General features: G+C 46.1%; 1 protein-coding gene across 1 annotated transcript in view; it reads left to right on the top strand.

The window, feature by feature from the left end:
* Positions 1-21,928, top strand: part of PRKCH (protein kinase C eta) — a 121,684-nt gene that overhangs the window by 32,781 nt on the left and 66,975 nt on the right. The window contains exons 3-5 of the mRNA XM_040601381.1: positions 17,871-18,021; positions 18,819-18,853; positions 20,322-20,410. Of these exons, the coding sequence (XP_040457315.1) occupies positions 17,871-18,021; positions 18,819-18,853; positions 20,322-20,410 (275 nt within the window). The remainder of the gene's footprint in view (positions 1-17,870; positions 18,022-18,818; positions 18,854-20,321; positions 20,411-21,928) is intronic.

The following is a 21,928-nucleotide window of genomic DNA, read 5'->3' as shown; positions in this document are numbered from 1 at the left end:
TCTGCCCAGCCCTGGGGACCGCGGGGGCTGTGGTTTAGCCGAACCATTCGTGCACTGCCTCTCTCCCTCCCTGCGATGACCCACATGTCTGCCAGGATCTCTAAGATAATCCACAAGATCTCAACTCTGCTTTAAGCCTCCTTTAAAGGAAAATTTCTGGTTTATTGCTCTCTAAAACAGGTAGTGCTGTGTCAGGTATAAAGTTCCCTGATGTTCCTCTTCTCCTAACCTTGGCCATAACCATTTCCATGTGGACAGCTTCCAAGTAGTGTTGCCTTCCTCACTGCTCCTGGGAGCACCCTGGCAGGAAGACAGCATTGACTGGGGGCCGTTGGGGTTCTCCCGCATGGTGTGCCTGAGTATGGTTTCTCTGTGCTGTCCCAGGGTGTCATCTAGGTCCCCCTTGCTCTGGTTGAAGTCTCTCTAAGAGGCCACTGTCTTTGGGGCTTGTGGTGTTCGTAGTGAGTGACTGTCGTGCTATTGGGGTGACCCACTGGGTGTTGCAGTCAGTGGCACGAATTCAGAGCTGCTCTCCACTACTTGTCCCTCTTTGCTACTGAATACTGGTTTCAGCTGTGAAAGGGCAAGCCATGAATTTCTTTCTTCTTGGGCAAGGGGTGATGGATTTGAAGTAAAAAGCCTTGCAATGAGTGTGGGTGAACTACTGCTGTTGTTGGTGCTTCTGGTCACCTGTGACACATTAGTAGAGATACTCAAAGCAGGTGAGCACAGGTGAGCATGCATTGGTCAGGGTGTTTTGCGGCAGCAAGGTCAGACGGCACACCCAGTGGCTCCAGGTGTGTGCCTGAAGGACAGCATGAGCCTCTCTCCCTTGCGACACTGGCGTCCCAGAGCAAAGTCCCCTCACAGCTTTGCCTAAAAGGTACGTTGCTGTGCCCTTGGTTTGCCACCTCTCCTTACGTCTTTTAATTTTGAGCAAAGCTAATGAAATTAATACAAATTAATTATTTGATTGAATTAATGAATGAAGCAGGCCCTGTGGAAAATGAAGTGCTTCTATTTTAATGCTTCAAACTCTTGCAAGTTGCTTTTTTTTTATTTTGTCACTCAAAGTGATAGTTCTGGCTTGAAGTTCAATTTTAATTTCATCATTGTGAGGTAAGTAATGGTTGTTTCTTTTCTTTCAGTGTCAGGAAAGACAAAGACAAATTTGAGTTCTGGGCAAGAAATAGAACAATGAGAATATTGAAAAGCCAAGTGACTTGGTAGAGCAGATATAGTACCCATTACTAAATATTTAATGTTGGTAGGCTTTGCAGCAGCAAGGAAGCCTGAACCTGCCTCTATGGAGGCAGGAAACGCTCTTTTCTTTTGCAACTGACACGTCATGTGTTTGAGATGGTTTGTTCTCAAGCACGAAGACTCGTAGTCTTTTGCTGTTGTTTTTCTTAGAATACATTTTTATAACACGAGGTGGTTTTTATCTTCAGAAGTAGCATTTCCTTGGACAGGAATCAGTAAAGATCTGCAACCTTAAACTCTCAAATGGTATATAGATGTGCTAAGAAGGTAACGTAGCTCCTCAGCCTCACAAAACTTCTATTTACAGCTGTGTTATTAGGCTCTTGCACAAGAGGGAGAGAAAAGATGTTTATGGGTCCTCTGTAAACAGCAATAATGACTGTATTTAGCCTGGTTTTTATACTTAAGGGAACAATTATTGGAAAAAAGGAACCAGGAATGAAAAATGCCCTGCTCTCATCCCCTAGATTGTAGAGGGATGAAGCTGGGTTAATTAGCATTGATAATATACAGCTGTGGGCTGGCTTCAGGGGCAGTGGGTTGGCTGATATAGATAAGGTGCAGCTGTGGCTGGTTCTGTTAAGTGGTTGCGCAGCCAAGGAAGAGAGAGGAGGAAGAAGCAGAGAGAAGACAGAGTGTGCCCTGGGTGAGGAGAGACTAGGAGAAGGCAGCAGAGGGACTGGCATGAAGAGAATGTTGGTGTGAGATGGTAAAAGACCTTGTTGCAGCTTGATAGTTTGGAGAGTGCTGCAACACTAGATAGCTGGGCCACTCTTCTGTTTCGGGTTACTAGCACAAGCAGAATTCTAAGGTATGTAATAGATGCTGTCCAGAGAGCCTCCTGATCTAAATCGGCAATATCAGTGTGGAATAGGATAAAAAAAGTTTTGCTGTCTTTGGTTCACAGTCTGCGAACATGGAAGTCCTTGATGCCTAGCCCAAAGTCTTACATGGCAGAGAGCAGCAGGAGACGTGTTTTTCTATACCCCTGTATCTTTTTTTTTTTCAATGCCTACACTTTTTCCAGGGCTTTACACTTGTTACATATTGCATGCTGCAGGCAAGGGATTTTGAGATGTACTCCATGTTGTTTCAACTCTGCATTTCCAGATGGAAATATGTCAGAACAATGTATGGTCCTGTGGGGGAGAAAATAATACCCTAAATGCACCCTGGAGAAGACTGAGCCTTTGCAGAGACCAGGAATGTCATCTACAGATGCTGTGCGTCTCTGCGTGGGAGATGGGTGAACCTGAGTCAATCCCCAATTTTGCTGGAAGATGTCAGAAGAGTTAAAAAGTAAAAGCAATTCTGGAGGCTGATCTTGAAGTCCTGAGCAGGTATTGCTGTCCTGGCGGTCAGGCTCGGCAAACCTCTGCCCCAACAGAGATGTGTCAGCTAAGCCAACGGGAGCAAGGGCGACTCTACGCTTGTCATGAAGCCTCTGTGAGTTAAGCACAAGGATGTCAAAGCTGCTCAGCAACGCTGAAGATCTCAGGAGAGAATTTCAAAGTCAGAGAGACCATGAAGAATCTCTTGGAGTTCTTTTTTATAGGGAGGAGCCTTGGGGCGTTCTGAGAAATGTCGTTTGGGCTATGAGTTGTCATTAGGAGCAGGGGCTGTACTGCATCTTCCTGAGCCCTGCCATTCACTTGCCCTGTCCAAGCTGACAGTGCCGTGAGAAGGGGTCACTGTAGTGAGAGGCAGCCCAGCCTTGGAAGATAGAAAAAGTGGATGAATGTGGGGATAATGCATAACTATTAGGTGGGAGAATAGTGTGAACAATTTTTTTTTTTTTTTTTAAGTGAAGGCTTCAATATTTAATACTGCATTTTGCATTTAAATATTGGAGAGAGAACCCACATGTTTTTGTATCCTGGCACTCTCATATCTCACATGTGCCTCTGATCCATTTACAAATGAAACAAATGAAAAAAGGGGGGGGGGGTGAGGAGAAAAAGGCAAGTTTGGTAAATTTTGAATTTTCACAGGAAAAAAGGATTTCAACAGGGGAAAACAAACAGTCTTGATTGCTGGAAGATCTATGCTCTGGCAGCGAAGTGGTTTGTTTAGTGTTACGGAGGGACGCTAATGCAGAGCCAGGAGGTGAACAGCACCACTGCATATCCACAAAAGACCACCTTATTTCTTGGAAAATGATCCATTTGAGCTCCACAGCTATTGCAGTATGTCTAATGCTGGGAGGTTTTGGGCAGTAATTCATGACTTGCCAAGATCTGCTAACAGCTTAGATACCCAGATGCTGTAAAAATGCAACAAACAGCAATATCAGGGTTAACTTCTCTTCCTCAGTGGGCTATGTTTTGTCTGCTATGTTTTTGTTCTGAAACCTAGATATAAATATGCAAGCTTGCAATCTGCTCTGGGATTTCAGTATTCCTGGCTGTAATGAGGAACAGAGATTTTTGCTTTATTTTAATGTGATTCCTGGAAGAAGTGACGGTGGTTCCCAGAGGAGCTTAAATCTGTCTGCTTGGCCTTGGAGCACAACACTGCGCTGGAGTGAGTGTTTGTGCTGCAGCGAAGCAGGATGGTAAATGTGGGCTGAAAGGAGTAGAGCACAAAGCTGCTGGAGGTTAGGACTGTGATCCTGTGGCTGGGGATGATGACAGCAGCCCTGTCCCTCGTTGCTGCACCCATTGCTGTCAAGGTCACCTGGATGATGCCCTGGCCTCGGATGAAGGCAGGGTGCCCCATACACCAGCACACCTCATGTCTGTGCCTCAGTTTCCCTAGACTACAATTTGTGAGTTACCTGACTGATGAGGTGGGTGAATGGCTGTTGGTGAAAGCCTGAGTGAGTTACCCAGGGTCACCCTGTAAATCTGTAGGAGAAACTGGAGAACAAAAGCCCACCTCTTTTATTTTATTTTATTTTATTTTCCTTTTTTTTTTTTTTTTTTTTTTCCATAACCTCACCTCCATCAAATATCAAGTTACTCTGTGTCCCATTTCATATCCAGGTCTATGAACTCTGGCTGCTGGTGGAGACTCCTAATTTAGGTGCCGCTACCACAAGCAAGGGTTTTTCTTGTGTCTGGCAGCCTGATGTGTCAGACATCCAGTAGTCCCTGTCACGTGGCTGCTGTGTGGGGCAGTGCTGGACTTGGTGCATGAGCAGATCTGCTGGGTCTGTTGGCATGAGAGGATGCTCAAGGTAACAAGATGGTGTTGTGCCACAGTGCTTAATTACCTCAATTTACCTGGAAAGTATTCATGCATCATTAGTGCTTGGGCGGGGGTGGGGGGCGAGGTTCCCTCTGGACCTGCAGACACAAAGAGGACGGGCAGCATCAGTCTGCTGCATGTTGTGGATGTTGTGGCAGTCAGTTGCAGTTCTTGAGTCGGTTCCGGTTCTTGCACCTCAATGAAGTGGAGCAAGGTCTTGCTAACTGGCAAGCAGAACGGGGTCTTCAGCCTTAGGCAAGATGGCACGGAGCTGTAGGAAGCCGAGCTAATCTTCTAGTGGTGCTTTTGGAGGTGAATAGTCATGCTTGCCATTTATATGCCCCAGTTTTGGGTTGTTCCTGAGTGTGCCCGGCATAAAATGCTGAGTTCCCTGCTTTTCAGTGCCAGCTGTTTTTTTTTTTTTCTGGAGTGCTTCAGCAGAAATGATTTAGTTGTTTTCCAGAATGACATGCTGAATCAAAATAGAACTTTGAGCAAAGAGATCCTGATGTTGTTTTACCAGGGCGACCTCAAGCCTGGCAGAGGAGAGAGTGGAGGGGTGAGAGCCTCCACTGTCCCTGTCTGCCTTCTGCTGTTGTTGGGAAAATACCCATTTGTGATCTGGGAGAAACTGCATGAGATCAACGTGGGTTTGAGGGCTGTGGACACCACCTGCACTGAGCAGGTTCCCACTTTGGTGACTGTTCCTCCAGGCAATGCTGACACTGCTGGTAGTTGCAGATACAGGAATGAGGTGGTTTCATAATTGAGGGTAAATCTGTCTGAAAAGGATGCTCTTGGGGTTCCCTTGGGCTGGCCTCACACAGGGCCAGTTCTGTGCTGGCTGGTTGGCTGGCTGGACTGGGGAACTGAGCAGGTCTGGAGCAGGGGTGGGGGTTGGTTTTGGGCCAGATTCATCCTGTGGTTGAGCTCCATGCTGACCCGGGGTGCTGCAGCGGGGCAGGAGGGGAACCCCAGCAGTGGGGCAGGAGAGGGAGGAAGGCAGGTCAGGCTGAGTGGGTGTCCTGCTCTCCATGCCCTGTCTGCTGGGACACGGAGCAAGGACAGTGAATGGTGGAAACGGTGGAAAAAGTTACTTGAAGAGGGAATAGAGCCATAAGAGTTAGCAAGAAGGACATAGAAGAAATACGAAGAGAGAGAGAGAGAGGGAAGTAGGAGACTGGCCTGGGGAGTGGTGATGGGTGGGTATGGGCAGCAGCTGTAAGGAAGAAGCTTAAAGAGCTCAAAAAGTTGAAGAAGGTGGGAAAGGGAAAATATGGGCAGGTGGCTGATAGAGGAGCTGCAGGGAATAAGGAAAGGCTGCAGCAGAAGAGTTGTGACCATCAAAGCCTGTTTCTTGCTAGAGTCTGGAACCAAGATTTAATCCCAGAATCTCAGCTCTTTTCTGCCGTCTAGCTGTCGAACTTGCGGAGCAAGCGTGGCTGTCCCTCACTGGTGCTGGATCTGTGCAGCAGAGCATAGTCCTTTGCTGTGGAGCGTTCCCTTGTTAGTGCTGTTGTCTCTGCCTGGAGCTGTGTGCCCGAGACCACAGCCGTGCTGCTGAACCGGGACTGTGGAGGGGGAACGCTGCTGCAGTTCCCGAGGATGAACTTAAAACCAGAAACATTTTCACTTGAAGGATATCGCTAATGTCAGAAAATCAGACTCTCAAAAGTCAGGAAATGCTGAATTTTTTGTGTCTAAAATTTGTCCTTCCCGTATGTTCACAATACAGACTTGCAGATCAGCAAGAATAAAGGTAGAAAGATCATTCTTCTCCAGCCTGCCCAGCTCAGGGCACTTGGGTGAGGAATCTGGGGCCTCAGCCTGACCCTACACGCGTTTTTACCTGCGTTGTCTCTGGTCCTGTATTTCACTTGTGCATGTGAAGTAAGGCGAGAACAACAAGTTCTTCAGAGAAAGTCTCCAGTGTTGCATCCAAAAGGGCTGATGATAACTTGCATGTGAGAGTGATTGTGCCCCTTAGCTACAGAGGCACCCTGTGTCCCATGTGGTGGCCACGCAGGGCTGAGTCCTGCAGCGCACGCAGCTGTGGGCTGTGCTGTAAGGAGGAGCGCAGAGCCTGGATGCTGGGGACGGGGACCCTACAGAAGGCACAACAAAGCCTGGCTGCTTTTCCCCCCAGCTTGCTTTCATGCCCCACATTGTGCCAGTGTAGCTGTTCATGGGGTGCATGGCAAACCAGATTTGGGAACTGATCCGGCTGGAAAATGACTATGTGGAAGGGAGTGCTGGAAGGAAGACAGGGTACCGTATAGGGGGAGAGCTGCTTCAGTCTGTGAAAGGGCTGTTGTCAGCATCAAATGACAGGCTGGCTTTCATCTCCTGTCATTTAGGTCTAAAAAAATTCCCTCCCTCTGTGTTCCTTCCCCACTGAGAGACAAGGAAAAAAGATGAGCAGAGGAGCAGGTTTTAGGTGCCTCACAAGCTTTTGGAGAAAGTGATTTGCCTCCCGCTCACCCACCTCTGCTTATTTGTTAATTGAGAGAGGTGAGATGGGAGAGCCTCCGGGGAGGCAGAATATGTACTTATTACTGCTGGTCTTACACCTGGTGGAAAGGGCCACCTGTCTGTGAGAAAAAAATTGGCTGGTGGCACTGATGGCCATTATGGAGCTGGTGAAACAGGTGGGGTCCTTCCCTCTCTACATATAAAGAGATCCTGAGCTAAGTCAAGCAACACCTTCTCCGTGTGGCACCCAGCATTTTTAAAGCTGCATTTGTATTGATTTGAGACATCTGCTTTTGAATTCTCAGAAATGTATCTCGGAAATGGAGAAATACCTATTGCAGGGTGAAAACCCTGTTGGGGAGGAGATGGGGAAGGGGGTAGATCAGCTCTAGCTGTGTCAGCTGCAGAGGAAGCTGTCGGGGACAGCTGTGTTCGCTGCTCCTCCTGGCTGGCAGCCCTTGGGAAATCCCTCTGGGAAATAATCTTCTGGCACTAGGAGGGGTGCGGTGCGTGGCAGAGCAGTGATGGTCTGTGCCATCTGTGGAAGTGCTTTAGGACGGGCTGTGCAGCGAAGCCCAGTGTGATTGCTAGCCTGAGTGCTTGAGCGCTGACTGTTTCCTTGCTGCGTTACTGGGGGGACTGTCTTGATGAGAAGTAGTGCTGCTTTTTGGCAGATGTCTTCATGGTAGCAATAAACTTGGAATACAAGAGGCTGAATTTTATTTTTTTTTTTTTGACAGATGCTTTGCTGTGGCAGTGTCTTGCTCAGCCCGTGGCGTGTGGGAATATGTGTGGGAGAGCAACATGGTAAACAACCTGCTTTTTAAGGCTGTGGCAATTAGAGAACTTATTAGCAAGCTGCCACATGGAAATTTTGAGAGTACCAGGGATCAGCTGTGTAATCAGAGCTGAGTATGCAGCCGGACCACTTGGGCTGGGTCTGTGCAACTGTTGGGTGACCAGTTGACCAGGAGAATCCAGGTGTTGCAGGGTGGTGAGTCAGGTGTTGGTCATCCACACAAGGCCAGTGCACCTCCAGGGATGGGGGAAAGGCTGAGGCATTGCACCACAGCAGAAAAAGGGGAGTGTTAACTTGTCCTACTTAATTAGCTCTCCCAATTAATTTGTTCCTGACTAGATTCCAGTTGTGCTCTGGGTTACAGTTTGCTTTCCCACTGAAAGGTACAGTGCCCCTGGTGAGGACAGATTGAGGTTTCGTCCTAGGGATGGTGCCGTGTTGAGGAACGTGATTGCCTCTTGTGGAATTGCTGTAAAACTTTGGGTCCCTCTGGACACAAGCTGCTCGATACTCCTGTTTCAACTGGCTTTCTGTTGATCCTGGTTTCTTTGTGTGTTTTGTCTCGTGTTACATAAAGAATATTTTCCTGGTCCTCCCTCTATTGAGACAGACATTAAGCCCATGTCTGTGGAAGATTGCACCGCCTAACCATAAAGGTGTGAATTTTAAGCAGACTTAGTTGAGTGTAAAACCTTGTGTGGGCACTCTTGTTTTAACACCAAAGCAGCTAATTTTAATTCTGAAGCTGGCCATATAGCCCAAAAGAAGGATGTCCCCAGAGCATCTACTTAAATACCTTTAAACTGCATCTGGTTAAAAATAGGTTTAACCTGGAGCTCGTGCTTCCCTGTCTGGGTAGGGCTCCTAATAGCGTGTTGCGATACCTACTACGGAGCCACCTATGAGTGTGCAAGCTGCTGACGGTTACGACACCCATGAGCCCCGAGGCGTCGGGAGCAGGGAAGGGTTCAGGATCTCCTTACTGTTTGCCCAGCCTGCCAGTTCTGCTTTTTGCAAGGGTTTTGCACAAGTGCCGGTAGCTCTGACCTATAAATGCTGTCACTCCGTTAGTGCTGCTTCTGCTCTGTAGCCAGCGTAGCTTGCAATCTTCTAAAACTTACGGTGCAGAGGGCTTCTGGCGCATGAATTAATCATGGAAAAGATCAAAGTTGCTTTGTTAGTTTTATTTTCCTGTTTTTAATGAATAATATATTTAAATGGTTTCCTTCTCTAGTAAATCACATCTCAACATTTTTCTCTTGAGTTTAATAGGTGGGAAGGACTAACAGGAGGTTTTACAATGGAAATTCACTTGCCTAAGCACAAGGAAATAATAATGATTATAACTGTGAGGGGAGGAGGGAGAGGAATCAATTTAAGGCTTTAATGAGCAATGCAGTAAGAAGTACGAGGTACCAGTATTATTTGCACATCTTAAAGTAAGAAGGAGCATTGTCCCCATCTTATGATAAAGTTGAGACTGCAAGGATGTGCCATTCTGCCTGCAGCTGAGGAGGGGAGGTGGTTATTACTGCCTGTTTCTCACTGTTTGTGTGAGTTGACTTAAATTTTTAATAATAGGGTATTTCTGTGGGATTTTTGTTCCCTGTTCTTATCCCAGATCAATGTGACAGGAGTGGTTACGGAGCAGTTGCAGGTGGATGCATGCTGGCAGGTCTGAGATGGTGTGTGGGGGGACTCCATTGGGAAGAGGGAGCAGTGGGTCTGGGGTGTCTTTTGGGACCTCTTACCACTGCTGGAAGACAGTGTTCAACTACAGCCGGAGGGAATGGTGTATCTGTTATTTTGCTGGATACGATCTGACTGATTTATCTTGCTTTTCCAAACTGCGTGGGTATCATGTGTCTCCTGCTGGGTATGGGCCAGATATGAGGTGGCTTTCCAGTTACAGTGCCAGTCTGGGGCCCTGAAGGGCTCAGTTCAGTGCTTGGGTTTCTGCTGTCTCCCTCAAGTCCCTCCTCTAATTTTAAATAAGATTATTCTCTCCTGGCATCTTCTCTTTCTGCAAGCTGAGACAGTTCTCTGCCATTATCACCCCAGCCTGGTCTGTCTTGCAAACAGAAGTATCATGAGGTTACCATCTCCAGACGAATGCAAAAACTTCCAGAGATGGAATGATAAAGTAGTGCGCAGGTAAAAACTTCCTTGCCCCTGGCAGAGGAACAAGCACAGGGTGAAAAATGGGGCTGCCCCCTTTCTTCTCTCACAGTGGTGGCTGTGAAGAGAAGGGAGAGGGAAGTGCAGGGAAATGGCTGTTGCCTTCAAACACATCTTCCTTGGCAGCCAGCAGTGTTTATGCAGCCTGTAGCTTGGAAAGCACAAGTGGGCTGGCGTGCAACGATCTCTGTCTGAGAACCTGGCCTCTTATGGTGTGGGGTTGCTTATGTTCACTGAAATCTTTTGTTATCCTCAGTATCCCATTTGCTCAGTTCATTGTTACTCACTACAGAAATGAATGGAAAGGCTTTTCCATTCATGTTTTTCAGCCTTGTGCAACATGCTGCAGTGCCTTGGTTCATAGCTGTCAATATCCACTAGCAGTCTAAAAAAAAATTTCCCAGTAATAACTTGTAAAAGCAGATGTGGAGAATAATATTTTTGAGCTGCCCTGTGCACATCTGAAAGCCTGTGTGGCAATCATGATTAGAACTCTATGCAAAATAACCTGTATGGTATTCATAGTTGGTCGGTAGACTTGAAGTGGCAGCAGAATACTTGTTTTAAGAGTTTCTCAGACTGCCTTTTTCCTTCTGTCTCATGTCCTCATAGACCTTATGCAAACAGATAAAAAGCAGCAATTCCTCCTTCAGCCCCAGCACTAGGTTCTCCCCCCTGCTTTGCAGCCCTCTCCCCTCCTGCACATGTGGATGGCTCCCAGCAGCCATGTACTGGTCACTCCAGCTCTGCAAAGCTGTCTTGCTGTCCCTGGCACTGCTGCAACCAAATGCAAGAGACTGTGAGTGAAGAAAACTGAAGCCCCTGAAAGGTTCTGGATCCCAGTTCCACACTGGTGAAGTGAGTGGTGAGGTTAGCAGTCATGGGTGGAGCAGAGCTGTAGCTGGTAAGCTTGGGGAAGGTGGAGACCTGTCCTCTCAGCTTTTCTGTCTCGCCTACTGGTGCCACCAGAGGCTGTCGTTGTGTAGTTCTAGAAATAAGCCTGTGATGGGCTTTTGTAGCAACAGCTGAGCACTGTCATGCTCACTAATACCGTGTGTGAACTTCACTGATCCTGTTCTCATTGCTGCAGCGCTGAAACATCATCGTTCAGCCTCAGTACTCACATGCTGCTAATCACTGAGAGCTGACATGAACTGCTGTCCAAGACCTGACAGGAAAACAAGGAAGATGGATCTGCCCTACTTCAGCACTTGGACGAGAAACAGAGACCTTGCCTCTGTGCTAAGTTGTGTGTGATTCGGTGCAGGGATGCTTACATGTTTTTGCATTTCCAAGACTGCTGGTAATGCTGTTTCATACCATAAGTGGAAAATCCTATTTGATTTGGAACATCATTGTTCCTTCTTACTCTTTCAGACAATATTGATGGGTTGTCATATTACAAGATGGACAGCCTGTTAACATAGGTTTTCTCTGAAGTCCTAGAAGACAACCTACTGCTGCCAGCACTAGCTGGCTCTTTCTCTCGTCTTTGTACAAAACTTGATCCAGTTTAAGAGGGGAAAACAGTAGCTGGACCAAACACAAGTCCCAGCTTGTGTTTGATGTGCCACATGTTTGCTTTGCAATGAGCCTCTTCTGGGATTTGAACCAATCCGGTTTGCTGTGCAGACTGGCAAAAGCAAGAGAAGGACAGAAACTTTGATGGAGTGGGAAAGAAAACCCTGCTCGGTTAGCGTGATCTCTGTGAATGTGGCTGTTTTCCACCTGGCTGATTCATGCGTCCAAGTGACTTTTGAGGGGAACTGAAGAAAAAACTTCGCAGTAATTAGGCTATCACTCTGCAGCACTAACGCTAGGGAAGCAGAACAGTCTGCAGTAGAAATACCAATTTGGGCTATAGCCTTTCAATCCTTTTCCCTTTTTGGAGTCAGGCTGTCAGCTTCTTCATCAATGCTGTGTTGTGTTTGTAATGTTTTAATTAGCAAGGCTTCCTGTGGTTTTGACCATCCACAGGATTATGGTGATAAAACTCCTGGTTAAAAGATACTAAGCCATTGTAAGGGATTTTTGTCATAACATACGTCTTTTCCAGCTTGGAAAATAAACATCTTGGTTTAGCCTCTGCTTATATTCAGTAGATATGAGGAAGCCCGCTGTTAGGTAAATATTGAGAGAACACCTACATACTGATGGCTGGAGGGTGTGGGTATGTGTATTCATTCCCCCGCCATTTACTTGGTTTGTTTTATATGTTCTTTTCCTAAAACACCCATTAGTACTCACCATTAAGGCATGAGCTAGGTGAGCATTTAGCCTGATCTGAAATCATTGTTCAGTGCCATGGTGCTCACGAGAGGGGAGGGGTCTGTCTGTCTGCTATCTTGCTTTTTACAGTTTGCTAAGTTTGGTGGTCGGTCTGTGCTCCGTGCTTATGTATCACTCGCTCTGTGCCACAGGATTTTTCTTGCAGTGCTCCCAGGGTAGCATAGGATAACAGGTGTACTGGTACTAATAAAAAAGGCATAATTAAGTTTTAACGTAACATTAGCATTATTGCTTTAAGGCTTTTTAAGTTGCTTTTTTGAATATCTTTATTTCTTTCAAAGAAAAATTCCATTGACGTATATGGGAGTATAACAGTAGCAGTTGTCATGTTTCAGGAGGTACGCGGACAACCTTTGCTGTGCCAGCATTATAGCAGTGGTTGGCAGCGTGACGGTGACATTAATTCCCAATACACGAGACCTCTCAGGCTTTAACTACTTGAGGCAAGCAGATACACACACACACCCCACTTCATCCTGCAGCTCTTAGTCTTGTCTTACTGCTGTTAGTTACGCCACCACTGGAAGGACTTACTTGAAATAACTCCCTGGGATAAAAAATGGTGGGGGGGAAGAAAGGGGGGGATCCCTGGCCGGGAAGGGTAGGATTTGGGTAAGCTGGGGGCAGGGTGGCATAATGAGGCTGCTGAGTGGGTGAGTGGTGTGCTAGTGCATGCAGATGTCCTCAGATGACTTGGTGGGCTATTTATTCTCCTCTCCCTCCACGTGCATAAAATTTCCATTGCCATAAACACGTGTTAGGCATGAGTGGAGAGGAGGAAAGGGGAAGAGGCTTTTTAGTATTTCACTTTGTAGTTACTTTTGCACATAGCCAGGCACAGTAAATACCCCGTAGTTACAGACTTCCAAATTTAACCATGGATGGGGAAACTCCCTTCACTGAGCAATTAGTTGCTTGTTTTTTATAGCAGCATTTGGACGTTTGAACCATTCGTGGTGGTTGTTGCTTTACCAGAGATTAGAGGCTTTTAAAAGTCTGAGTCTCCTAAAGTGGTCTAGAGCTGCTTTGTTTTGTGAAATGCTCTCCACGTGCAGAAGGCAAATATATATTCTATAGGAAATCAGCCAGAATGCAGAACATGAGTGGAGAAAATGTCTATGATGACTTTATAGCCTCTGATGCTACAGGTGAGAGGCTGCTGCATTGGCCACCCCGTCCACTAGCAGACTTCAGCACTGAATTGGTTTCTGCCCAGCAGCGCTGGGGGCTGTTGAGCAGATGTGGTGGGTGTGAGCTGAGGAACTGCTGTCTCAGTGGCTGGGGAGGCTGGTGAATGGGAGGAAGGTGTCTTTTGTAGTGATACATTCCACTGTTTCAAAATCACTTGCGCCCTGTTGGAGGGTTGAACTTGTCTGCTCTGTGGTGTGGTGCATGGGACAGGTGAGCTCCCATGCCCTCTGAAGGAGGGATTTATTCTGCGGGATGTGGTTGTGTACGTAGATCTACTGGATCACATGGTGAATGGTCTCCTGCAGCTATTGCCTGGGCCTGAGGTGTGGCTGAGGTTGTGCTGTGTGCTCCCTCTCCTTTTTGCTCAAGACAGCATCAGGAAATGGGAACAGCAGTGCCCCAAAGAGCTGATTGCATATGAAGAGCAATCCAGGCCTTGCTGAAGTTACCTCCTGCTTAGCAGAGCTTAGATTTGTTATAATGTAATGTGAGGTGAATGTAAGCTTGGGTGAGAACCACCTGGAAGACGTGCAGCATCTGGAGAAAGTTAGCAGGGTAACGCAGCCAAGTAGTGTGGGAAAATATGAAATTTGAGGAATGTTTTAAGTATGAATTATGTTTTTAGACAAAAAAAAAAAGGACAAAAAACTCGTGGCATGTGTTTTAATGAAAAGTGGTTCGGTAAGATGGAAGACGTGTTGTGTGGGATTTCAGTGGCTGGAGAACAGGAGATGGAGACAGAGTACAGCTCTGAGGAGGTGGCTCAAGACTGGCCATGGATGTCATCTACCAGTTCAGACAGCTTCCTCTGCCGCCCATGAAAAAGTGTGTGCCTGTCATTTGTTGGTCTTCCTGAACCATTTCAAAATTGCAGTCTCTCTGAAGCCAGGCAAACCACAGGGATGCACAGCAGTGTCCCACTCAGTGGCTTTGCAGGCCACTTTCAAGTGTCCCCTATTCCTGGTGCAAAGGACTGGGTTTTTTTTCTTGGCTGCATGTGGGCGTCTTGCTGTACGGGAGAGCACCAGGGAGCCAGTTACCCCATGCTGATTGTTGAGGGGAACCGTAACAAAACCAGAAACTATATGAGCTAAATTGGAAACATACTTTCATAAACTCTGTTAAATGTGAGCGTATGAACTTAAAGGGCATCAGTTGCTGGGCTTCTAATGGAGCAGCTGGTATGAAGCAAGCTAGTAACTGGATTGCTGCTTTATGTGATTGACTTAGGTGCTCAGCACCCACTCACAAACGCTGTTTTTCCCTTTCCATGCCTTGGAAGTTCTCCTGTATGTGCTGAATGCCAAGAACAGGATACTTTGCTGGTTGAGGTGTTTGGCCCTGATCCAGGAAAACACTCAAACTTATGTTTAAACCTAGATCAAGGAGATGTTCTTTTGAATTTAAAGGTGGGCAAATTCTATAATACTATAAGGATTATTTATTTATTTTTAATTCTTGTCTGAAGTTGCAGGAGGCTTGGGCTCCGTGAAGCAACTGGCTCTTGATCTTTTGGGGAAGACTGACGAACCAGTTGACCTCTTGAAGTTCTTCTCAGCCATGTTTCCTATGGTAGATAATGAGGGTATTGAAGTTGTGCAGAGATGATTGAATGTTTGGAAGGGATATTAAACCTCCGCACATCAGCTCCCACTTCTGGAGATCAAAATGACATCTTCTGTGTGGGAAAGAGGCAAATTATCTCCCAGATGCAGGGTTCCTCCATCTTGCTGTCATGTGTTTCTGGTTGCCCACTGATAGAGACAAGATGCTGAACTAGATGGACCAACGTTCTGATTTAGTCTGGCACTTCCTGTGGTCCCCTGAGTCCTGTTGACCTCGGTGAGAATTAAGCACATGTTTAAGTGCTTCCCTAGAAAGGCAGGCTTTTCTGCACCAGTCCCTCTGCTCAGCTGCTTGAAGCTCTGCAGTGAAGCAAGCAGGTTTCTGTTAAGTGGTTGGATCAGCCCTACCACATCCTTTTTTGTGTTTTAACAGGAAAATCCTAATTTATAGCATGCACTCCCATTTTAAAAATAAATGGAAGCTGTCCTAAAGTCAAGCCGTGCTCCATCTTACAGTTACGCCATTGGGTAGGAGGTTTCCATTAGTGCCTGCGGAGGGGACACATGCGCAAATGGCTGGGAGAGCACAGCAGACAACCCCCCTTGAGCTCTATGGCCAGCTTTGCCTCTAAACCTGTGTGGCAAGAGTACCGAGAAGAATACATCGTGTGCCTCGTGGCCCTTTGAAGTGGCTGGGTTCAGTACTGACAGGATGGTTCCCTTATCTCCACTGCTATAAAGAGGACCGGGAAGTATGCCTGTGATGTGGGACTCTTACATTTCAAGCCTTGATCAGGTTGACAGATTTTTTCTTTTTTTTTCTTCCCCCCCCCGGGGTTAATCAACAAAGCTAGTTGAAAGCAAGGAAATGCTCTGCCCCCTTTTTATGGGTAAATGAAGTGGGATGGTAACAGCTGTGTTTGGGTACCATTGCCGATCCACTACTCTGGGATGATCAGATGGGTGGGAAGTTTACAGGCTGCCTGTCTCTTCCTGTGTCCTTATACCCATGCAGAGGGTTTGGCAATAGCTGGCTTTTGTCTTGCATCCAGTCCACGCTCAAGAGTCCCGAGTACATACGTCAGTGCACAATTACCTCTAGCAGACTCCAGTGTGTGTCCCCAAAATGCACTTGTTAGCAGGGCCTTTACCTGGCAAAGCAACTAGCTTGAAAATTTCATTTCTTTCTTCTGAGGCAAGTGTGCTCCAGATGAGGCTTTGATCTGGGAAGCTCAGCTGAGCCTGACCTGGTCTGAGCGAGGATCCCAGAGACCAGCTGGCTGTGATTTGCAAGTCAGATGGCTGCTGCTGTATGGGAATAGCTTTCTTGATCTAGAGCTTAGTTCTACCTTTAAAGAGTGACTTGTTTTGTGTAAATTTAGCTTTTCTAGGAAATGGTTATATGCCTGAACTCAACCCAGTAAAAAAAAAAAAAATATTGATAGATAATTAAATAGATATTATTTTGTGATATTAAATTGTGCTGGGTGGGTTTAAACTGAACGTTAAGAAGCATTTCTTTACTGAGAGGGTGGTCAAACACTGGAACAGGCTTCCTAGAGAGGTGGTCGATGCCCCAAGCCTGTCGGTGTTTAAGAGGCGTTTGGACAGTGCCCTTAACAACACGCTTCAACTTTTGGTCAGCCCTGAATTGGTCAGGCAGCTGGACTGTACAATTGTTGTAGGTCCCTTCCAACTGTGAAACAGTATATTCTATTCTAAAAATTCAGTTGAATTTTGGGGCAATTCAGATTTGGACGCAGCAGTTCCTGGGTTCCTACTTTCCAGAACTATAAAATATTATCTACCCTTGGGAAAATGAGCCTTTTAAAGAAAGCTGAGAGTGGCATATGTTAAACAACTAACGGTCCTTGAAAAATTAGGCTGTTCCTTTTTATCCAATACAGGAAGCAAAATTGCTACTAATGGTGATACGGAAGTGTAGCATGAGAATACTGAAGGTGGATAAATGCTGTTCACTGAGCAAGGCACTGCTTCACTTCAGCTCAGCAAACGAGGTGCTCATCAGTTGGTTGCACATAGTCATGTTTTCTGGAGTTACTGCCCAAAAAGCTGTGAGTTCTAACAGCTCATTACCCTTGAGCTTCTGGTCTGTTTACAGCTTGTGAATTAATGCGTTAGTAACATGTCTCAACATGGGAGAGGAAGATGGGAAGAGGCAGTTATTTCTAGATGAAGAATGTAATTTTGAGCTGAAGGGGCCTTTGCAATTAACTTCTTTGCCCATCTGAGATGCTGTCTTCATTCTGGACCATGGTCCCCCAACTTCTAAACCAGGGATGTAATTGTGGCCTTTAAAAGCATTTTATCATAGAAGCAGAGAATGGTTTGGGTTGGAAGGGACCTAAAAGATCATTTAGCTCCAACCCCCATGCCATGGGCAAGGACCCCTTCCACCAGCCCAGGTTGCTCCCAGTCCCATCCAGCCTGGCCCCGAACACTGCCAGGGATGGGGCATCCACAGCTGCTCTGGGCAGCCTGTGCCAGTGCCTCACCGCCCTCACAGTGAAGAACTTCTTCCTAATATCTCACCTAAATCTACCCTCTTTCAGTTTAAAACTGTTACCCCTTGTTCTGTCACTACAACAGGCCCTTGTAAAAGGTCCCTCCAGCTTTCTTGTCGGTCCTTTTAGGTACTGGAAGGCTACTATAAGATCACCCCAGAGCCTTCTCTTCTGCTGGCTGAACAACCCCGACTCTTTCAGCCTGTCTTCATAGGAGAGGTGCTCCAGCCCTGTGATCATCTTTGTGGCCTCCTCTGGACTTGCTCCAACAGGTCCACATCCATCTTACACTGGGGACTCACTCCACAGCTGAACGCCACACCAAAACCAGTAGTAACTGTTCATGATAATGTTAATATTTTGTTGCGCCTTTTTGTTTTTTCCCTACTCCCTGCATAGGGACCCTCCAGAGGGATCGAATTTTTAAGAATCTTACTCGGAAACGCCAGCGGGCGATGCGAAGGCGAGTGCACCAGGTGAATGGACACAAATTCATGGCTACCTACCTGCGACAGCCAACGTACTGCTCACACTGCAGGGAGTTCATCTGGTAAGAACGGTTTAAATGTGGTGGTGTGGAGCTTCCCATCCCTTCACATTCTGGGGACCGACATGCTGCCCCTGATACTGAATCAGTCCCCCAGCACTTTGCCAGATTCCTCTTGGCCATCAGGTTTAGCAGGGTACACACTTCTGCTGCAAACTGGAGTCTACTGCAGAGAAGCCAGAGCTGATGTGTATCTTGGATGCAGGAAACAAAGTGGGATGGTGTGGGGATGAGGCAGTGTTTCTCACTTGTAAGAGTAGATGTTGTTTCACAGGAGGGAAAAGTATCCTAGGCAAGCTGAAGAAAGGCCCCAGATATTAACTTGTGTGGGGGTTTGAGATTACACTGAGAAAACCCATTTGCTTGAAAGACTAGAGAAACTGCCTGAGAACAGAACAGGCAGCAGAGGTGTGAGGTGATACCTGTGGGGGAGTAGGCAGAGCAGGGAGAAAAACTGAGATATGTCTCAAAAGAGCATGGAGTGGGAGAGATAATAACAGGGTGTGGGCTGCTGGGATCAGTCTAATAAGTGTGGTGTGTGTTGTAATAAAGTGAGGCATTTCAGAAACTAGAGTGAGGGGGGAATGTAGGGAGTAACGTGCATGTTGACAGCCTATTCTGTAAGCTATGGCCCTTGTAGTACTTTCTTATGCTCTCACACCCTGGCTAAATTGCCCTGGGGATCTGGTCATTTGGGATCCTCTTGCATTTTGGCACTCTGTTCTGTAAATGATCTGCAAGAAGACTGACTTTCTGATGTTAAATTATGTTCTTTTTTTTTTTTTTTTTTTTTTAAACAGGGGCGTGTTTGGGAAGCAGGGATACCAGTGCCAAGGTAAGATGCCCTGCTCCTGCTTGCTATGTGTGTAGGATGTGCTGTTTCAGGAGTGCTTTCTTCTGCTGCTGGGACATCCTGTGGTTACAAGCTTCTCTGAAGTCACCACTCCTCGTCCTCTCCAGCCAGCCAAAACTGTGCATTTGGGCAGCTGTAAGGCTGATGGCTTGCCTGCATGCAGGAGCAACCACCTACATTCACGCAAATAATTAGGGTCCGGTTGATGTGTTTCATCCTGTGCAGATCCACTGAGTTGCTGGGTACATGCAGCACCCAGCTAGGCTTGAGTCATCCAGGGTCCCTTCAGGACAGCGTTCAGCTGGTATTGGGAGACAAAGAATAGAATAGCCACCCTCTTCCTTTCCCTCCCTACAAAGTTCAACAGAGTGAAATTAGGGATGTGACTTCAAAGGGCAGCCCTGTGAGCTGGCACAGCGCTTTTGTCTGAATGCATGTTTTGGCTGAATGGCTGTATAGCTGTATGTGGTGCTTGTTTGCACTTAATTATTGTTCTGCCTTTCCCTTTTTCTGTGGTGAGATGGCAGAATTACTTGCTTCATGGGTGCGTGGTCATTCAGGTATAGCCTTCTAACGCAGCCTGTTTCTTGTGCAACGTCAAAGGGCACTGGTGTCCTCCTGTGAAAGGAAGCTGTGTGTAAACAAAATGGATATCCTGCATAAAATTTCTGGGTGAAAGTGAATGTTACTGATAGCCTTTCACGAATACAAGCTTAAGTCAGCAACAAACAGAATAATGTGGGATCCTGCAACATATCTGCAACTTGCAGTTTCCATTACAAAAATTTCCTTACACAGTGGTGTCTACAGTGCACGTGGGGTTATGAAGTGGAGGAATCCAAGCTTGTTCCAGCCAAGCCAGCTTCAGACTTGGAGAGAGCCCAACTGTGCTTTAGGGCTGATTAGCCCTCTTGATGAGGATTGGCTAATTAGCTTAGACACAGAACCATTCTGCTGCAGTTATCTACCTTCCCAGACCCAAGCACTGCACTGAGCCTCAGTGATAAACTAACCTGGGCAGGACTCACTTGGATATCCAGTGTAAGAAGCACTATGTCACTGATGTGTAGCAATGACTTTGGGTATCTCAGACCTGTGTTCTCTAATACTGCTTATGTACGTTGTGTGACATCCTCTCCACTGGATAATTATTTCAACAGCATTTTTTTTCCAGTTCATTTGGGAATATGCTTCTGTGTGCATTGCCCATATTTTATATAGGCAGCTGTTTCCTAGGCTGTATGAATGATCTAGTGCAGATTTTCTGATGGAAAGGGTTGGAGATGCATCTCCAGACCTGTTATGAGATTTTGGAAATTAAGCCACTGATTATTTTTCACATCTTTACTGTGTCCTGATGATACAGCTGAGCCTTAAAGAATCCAGCTGGTGGGCTATGTGTTCTGAGTCTTTCAAGAGCTCTTTTCAGCATACCTCTTTTATTTCCTAGTATGCACCTGTGTTGTACACAAGCGCTGCCATCATCTAATTGTTACAGCTTGCACGTGCCAAAACAATACTAAGAAGACTGATCTCAAGGTAAAGTCATGTTGTTTATTTTGGGTCATCATAATCTGTGAATCTTCAGGGTGTCTGGGTTGCTGGGGGTTGTCCTACAAGAGAATTTACTCTGGGTTATCTTTATTTGTGGATTTAAAAGTGGGAAAGTGTGTCAGGGACATGCGTAAAGGCCATTCTTCTGTCAGCGCCAGCAACTGGTTGGACTAGCACATAGCTGAGGAAGGCAGGGTGTCTTCATTGGAAGGCATCGAGAAATAGCAAGACCACTGTTCCTTGGTAATTTTCTTGCATGATTAACTGTATTGTCATCAAAATTTGGTACCCCGTTCTTAATGTGGATCTCTCTGGCCTTAAAATCCAACCACTGGTCTTTGTTGTGCTGCTTTTTTTTTTTTTTTTCTTTCCTGGTAACTTAAAGTGCCCATTTAGTCATTGCTCCACACCTTTACTCTATGAAATTATTTATGTTGTAATAAACCCCCCTTGCATAACTTGTGTTTCTGAAGGTTTTCTTTCTTGCTAGTTTTGGCTGTATTTGATGGGAGTAACATCTCTACCTAAAACTGCCCTGTGTATTGCGTGTCTCATTTCTGTGAACTGGAAATTGTTTAGTAACTGTTCAAGAAAAAATCAGTTGAAATGTTTTTAATTGGGAGGTAGCTCTGTATTGTGTGCCACATAGAAACCTTCTTTCCAGTGCAGATAAGCAATTGCCTTTGTTATTTCTTGCCTCCAAAATGCAGAGCTAGATTTCTTAAAAGGACCCCTTGCCAAACCAGATGAAAATAAATTAAAATGCCTAAGGGTAAAATGCAAGTTAAATAGCGAGTCTCCTCACCCCTCTTCTTAGGATTATTGAGGGTTTATAACACATTTAAGCCACCTTTTAAAGAAGACAAGGCTGAGGAGGCACTGCTCACTTTAAACTCGCTGTTTCGGTCGCACACCTGACTTTCTTTGTGAGGCTGTGGGTTCCCCCTCAGTCTTTCAGGATCTGCCTATTGAGAAACGGAGTAAAAAGGAATGAGGAGGCTAAATGGGGTTGGTTTCTTCAGCTGATGTAATGTTTTCTAAGGTGTCTTTGAGATCTGAATGATTCACAATTGGAAAAGAACAAGGTGAAAAAGGGCATGAGAACAAGTGATAAAGCGAAATATGGGCCTGTGATGAAAGTCTATTAATAACAAGGAGGGTGAGAAGAGGAATGAGAATTTTAGGAGGAGCTGGAAAAACTAGTCTATGTTAAATTTAATAAAATCAACAGTTTGACCTAAAGTTACATGTTGGCACATAGTATGCAATTTAATAATTTGAAAACTGGTTAGATACAAAATGCTGTAGCTAACATAATTTATATGTGGCACTCTGGTGTGATAGGTTTGTGATGAGGTAATCCACACTTCTAACTTAGTTTTTTAAGAATTCAAAATTGGCTAGGCAGCCCTTTTTAAAATCTGCTTTGTCAGGTACTCCAGCCTGCCCAGCAAGGAAACCAGGGCAGGCTTGCAGCAGGTGAGGTTGGCCATTCAATGTTCA

This window comes from Falco naumanni, chromosome 7 (genome assembly GCF_017639655.2).
Source record: "Falco naumanni isolate bFalNau1 chromosome 7, bFalNau1.pat, whole genome shotgun sequence".
Lineage (NCBI taxonomy): Eukaryota > Metazoa > Chordata > Aves > Falconiformes > Falconidae > Falco > Falco naumanni.
Note: the sequence above shows the minus strand (reverse complement) of the source record. Positions and strands in the feature narration are given on the sequence as shown.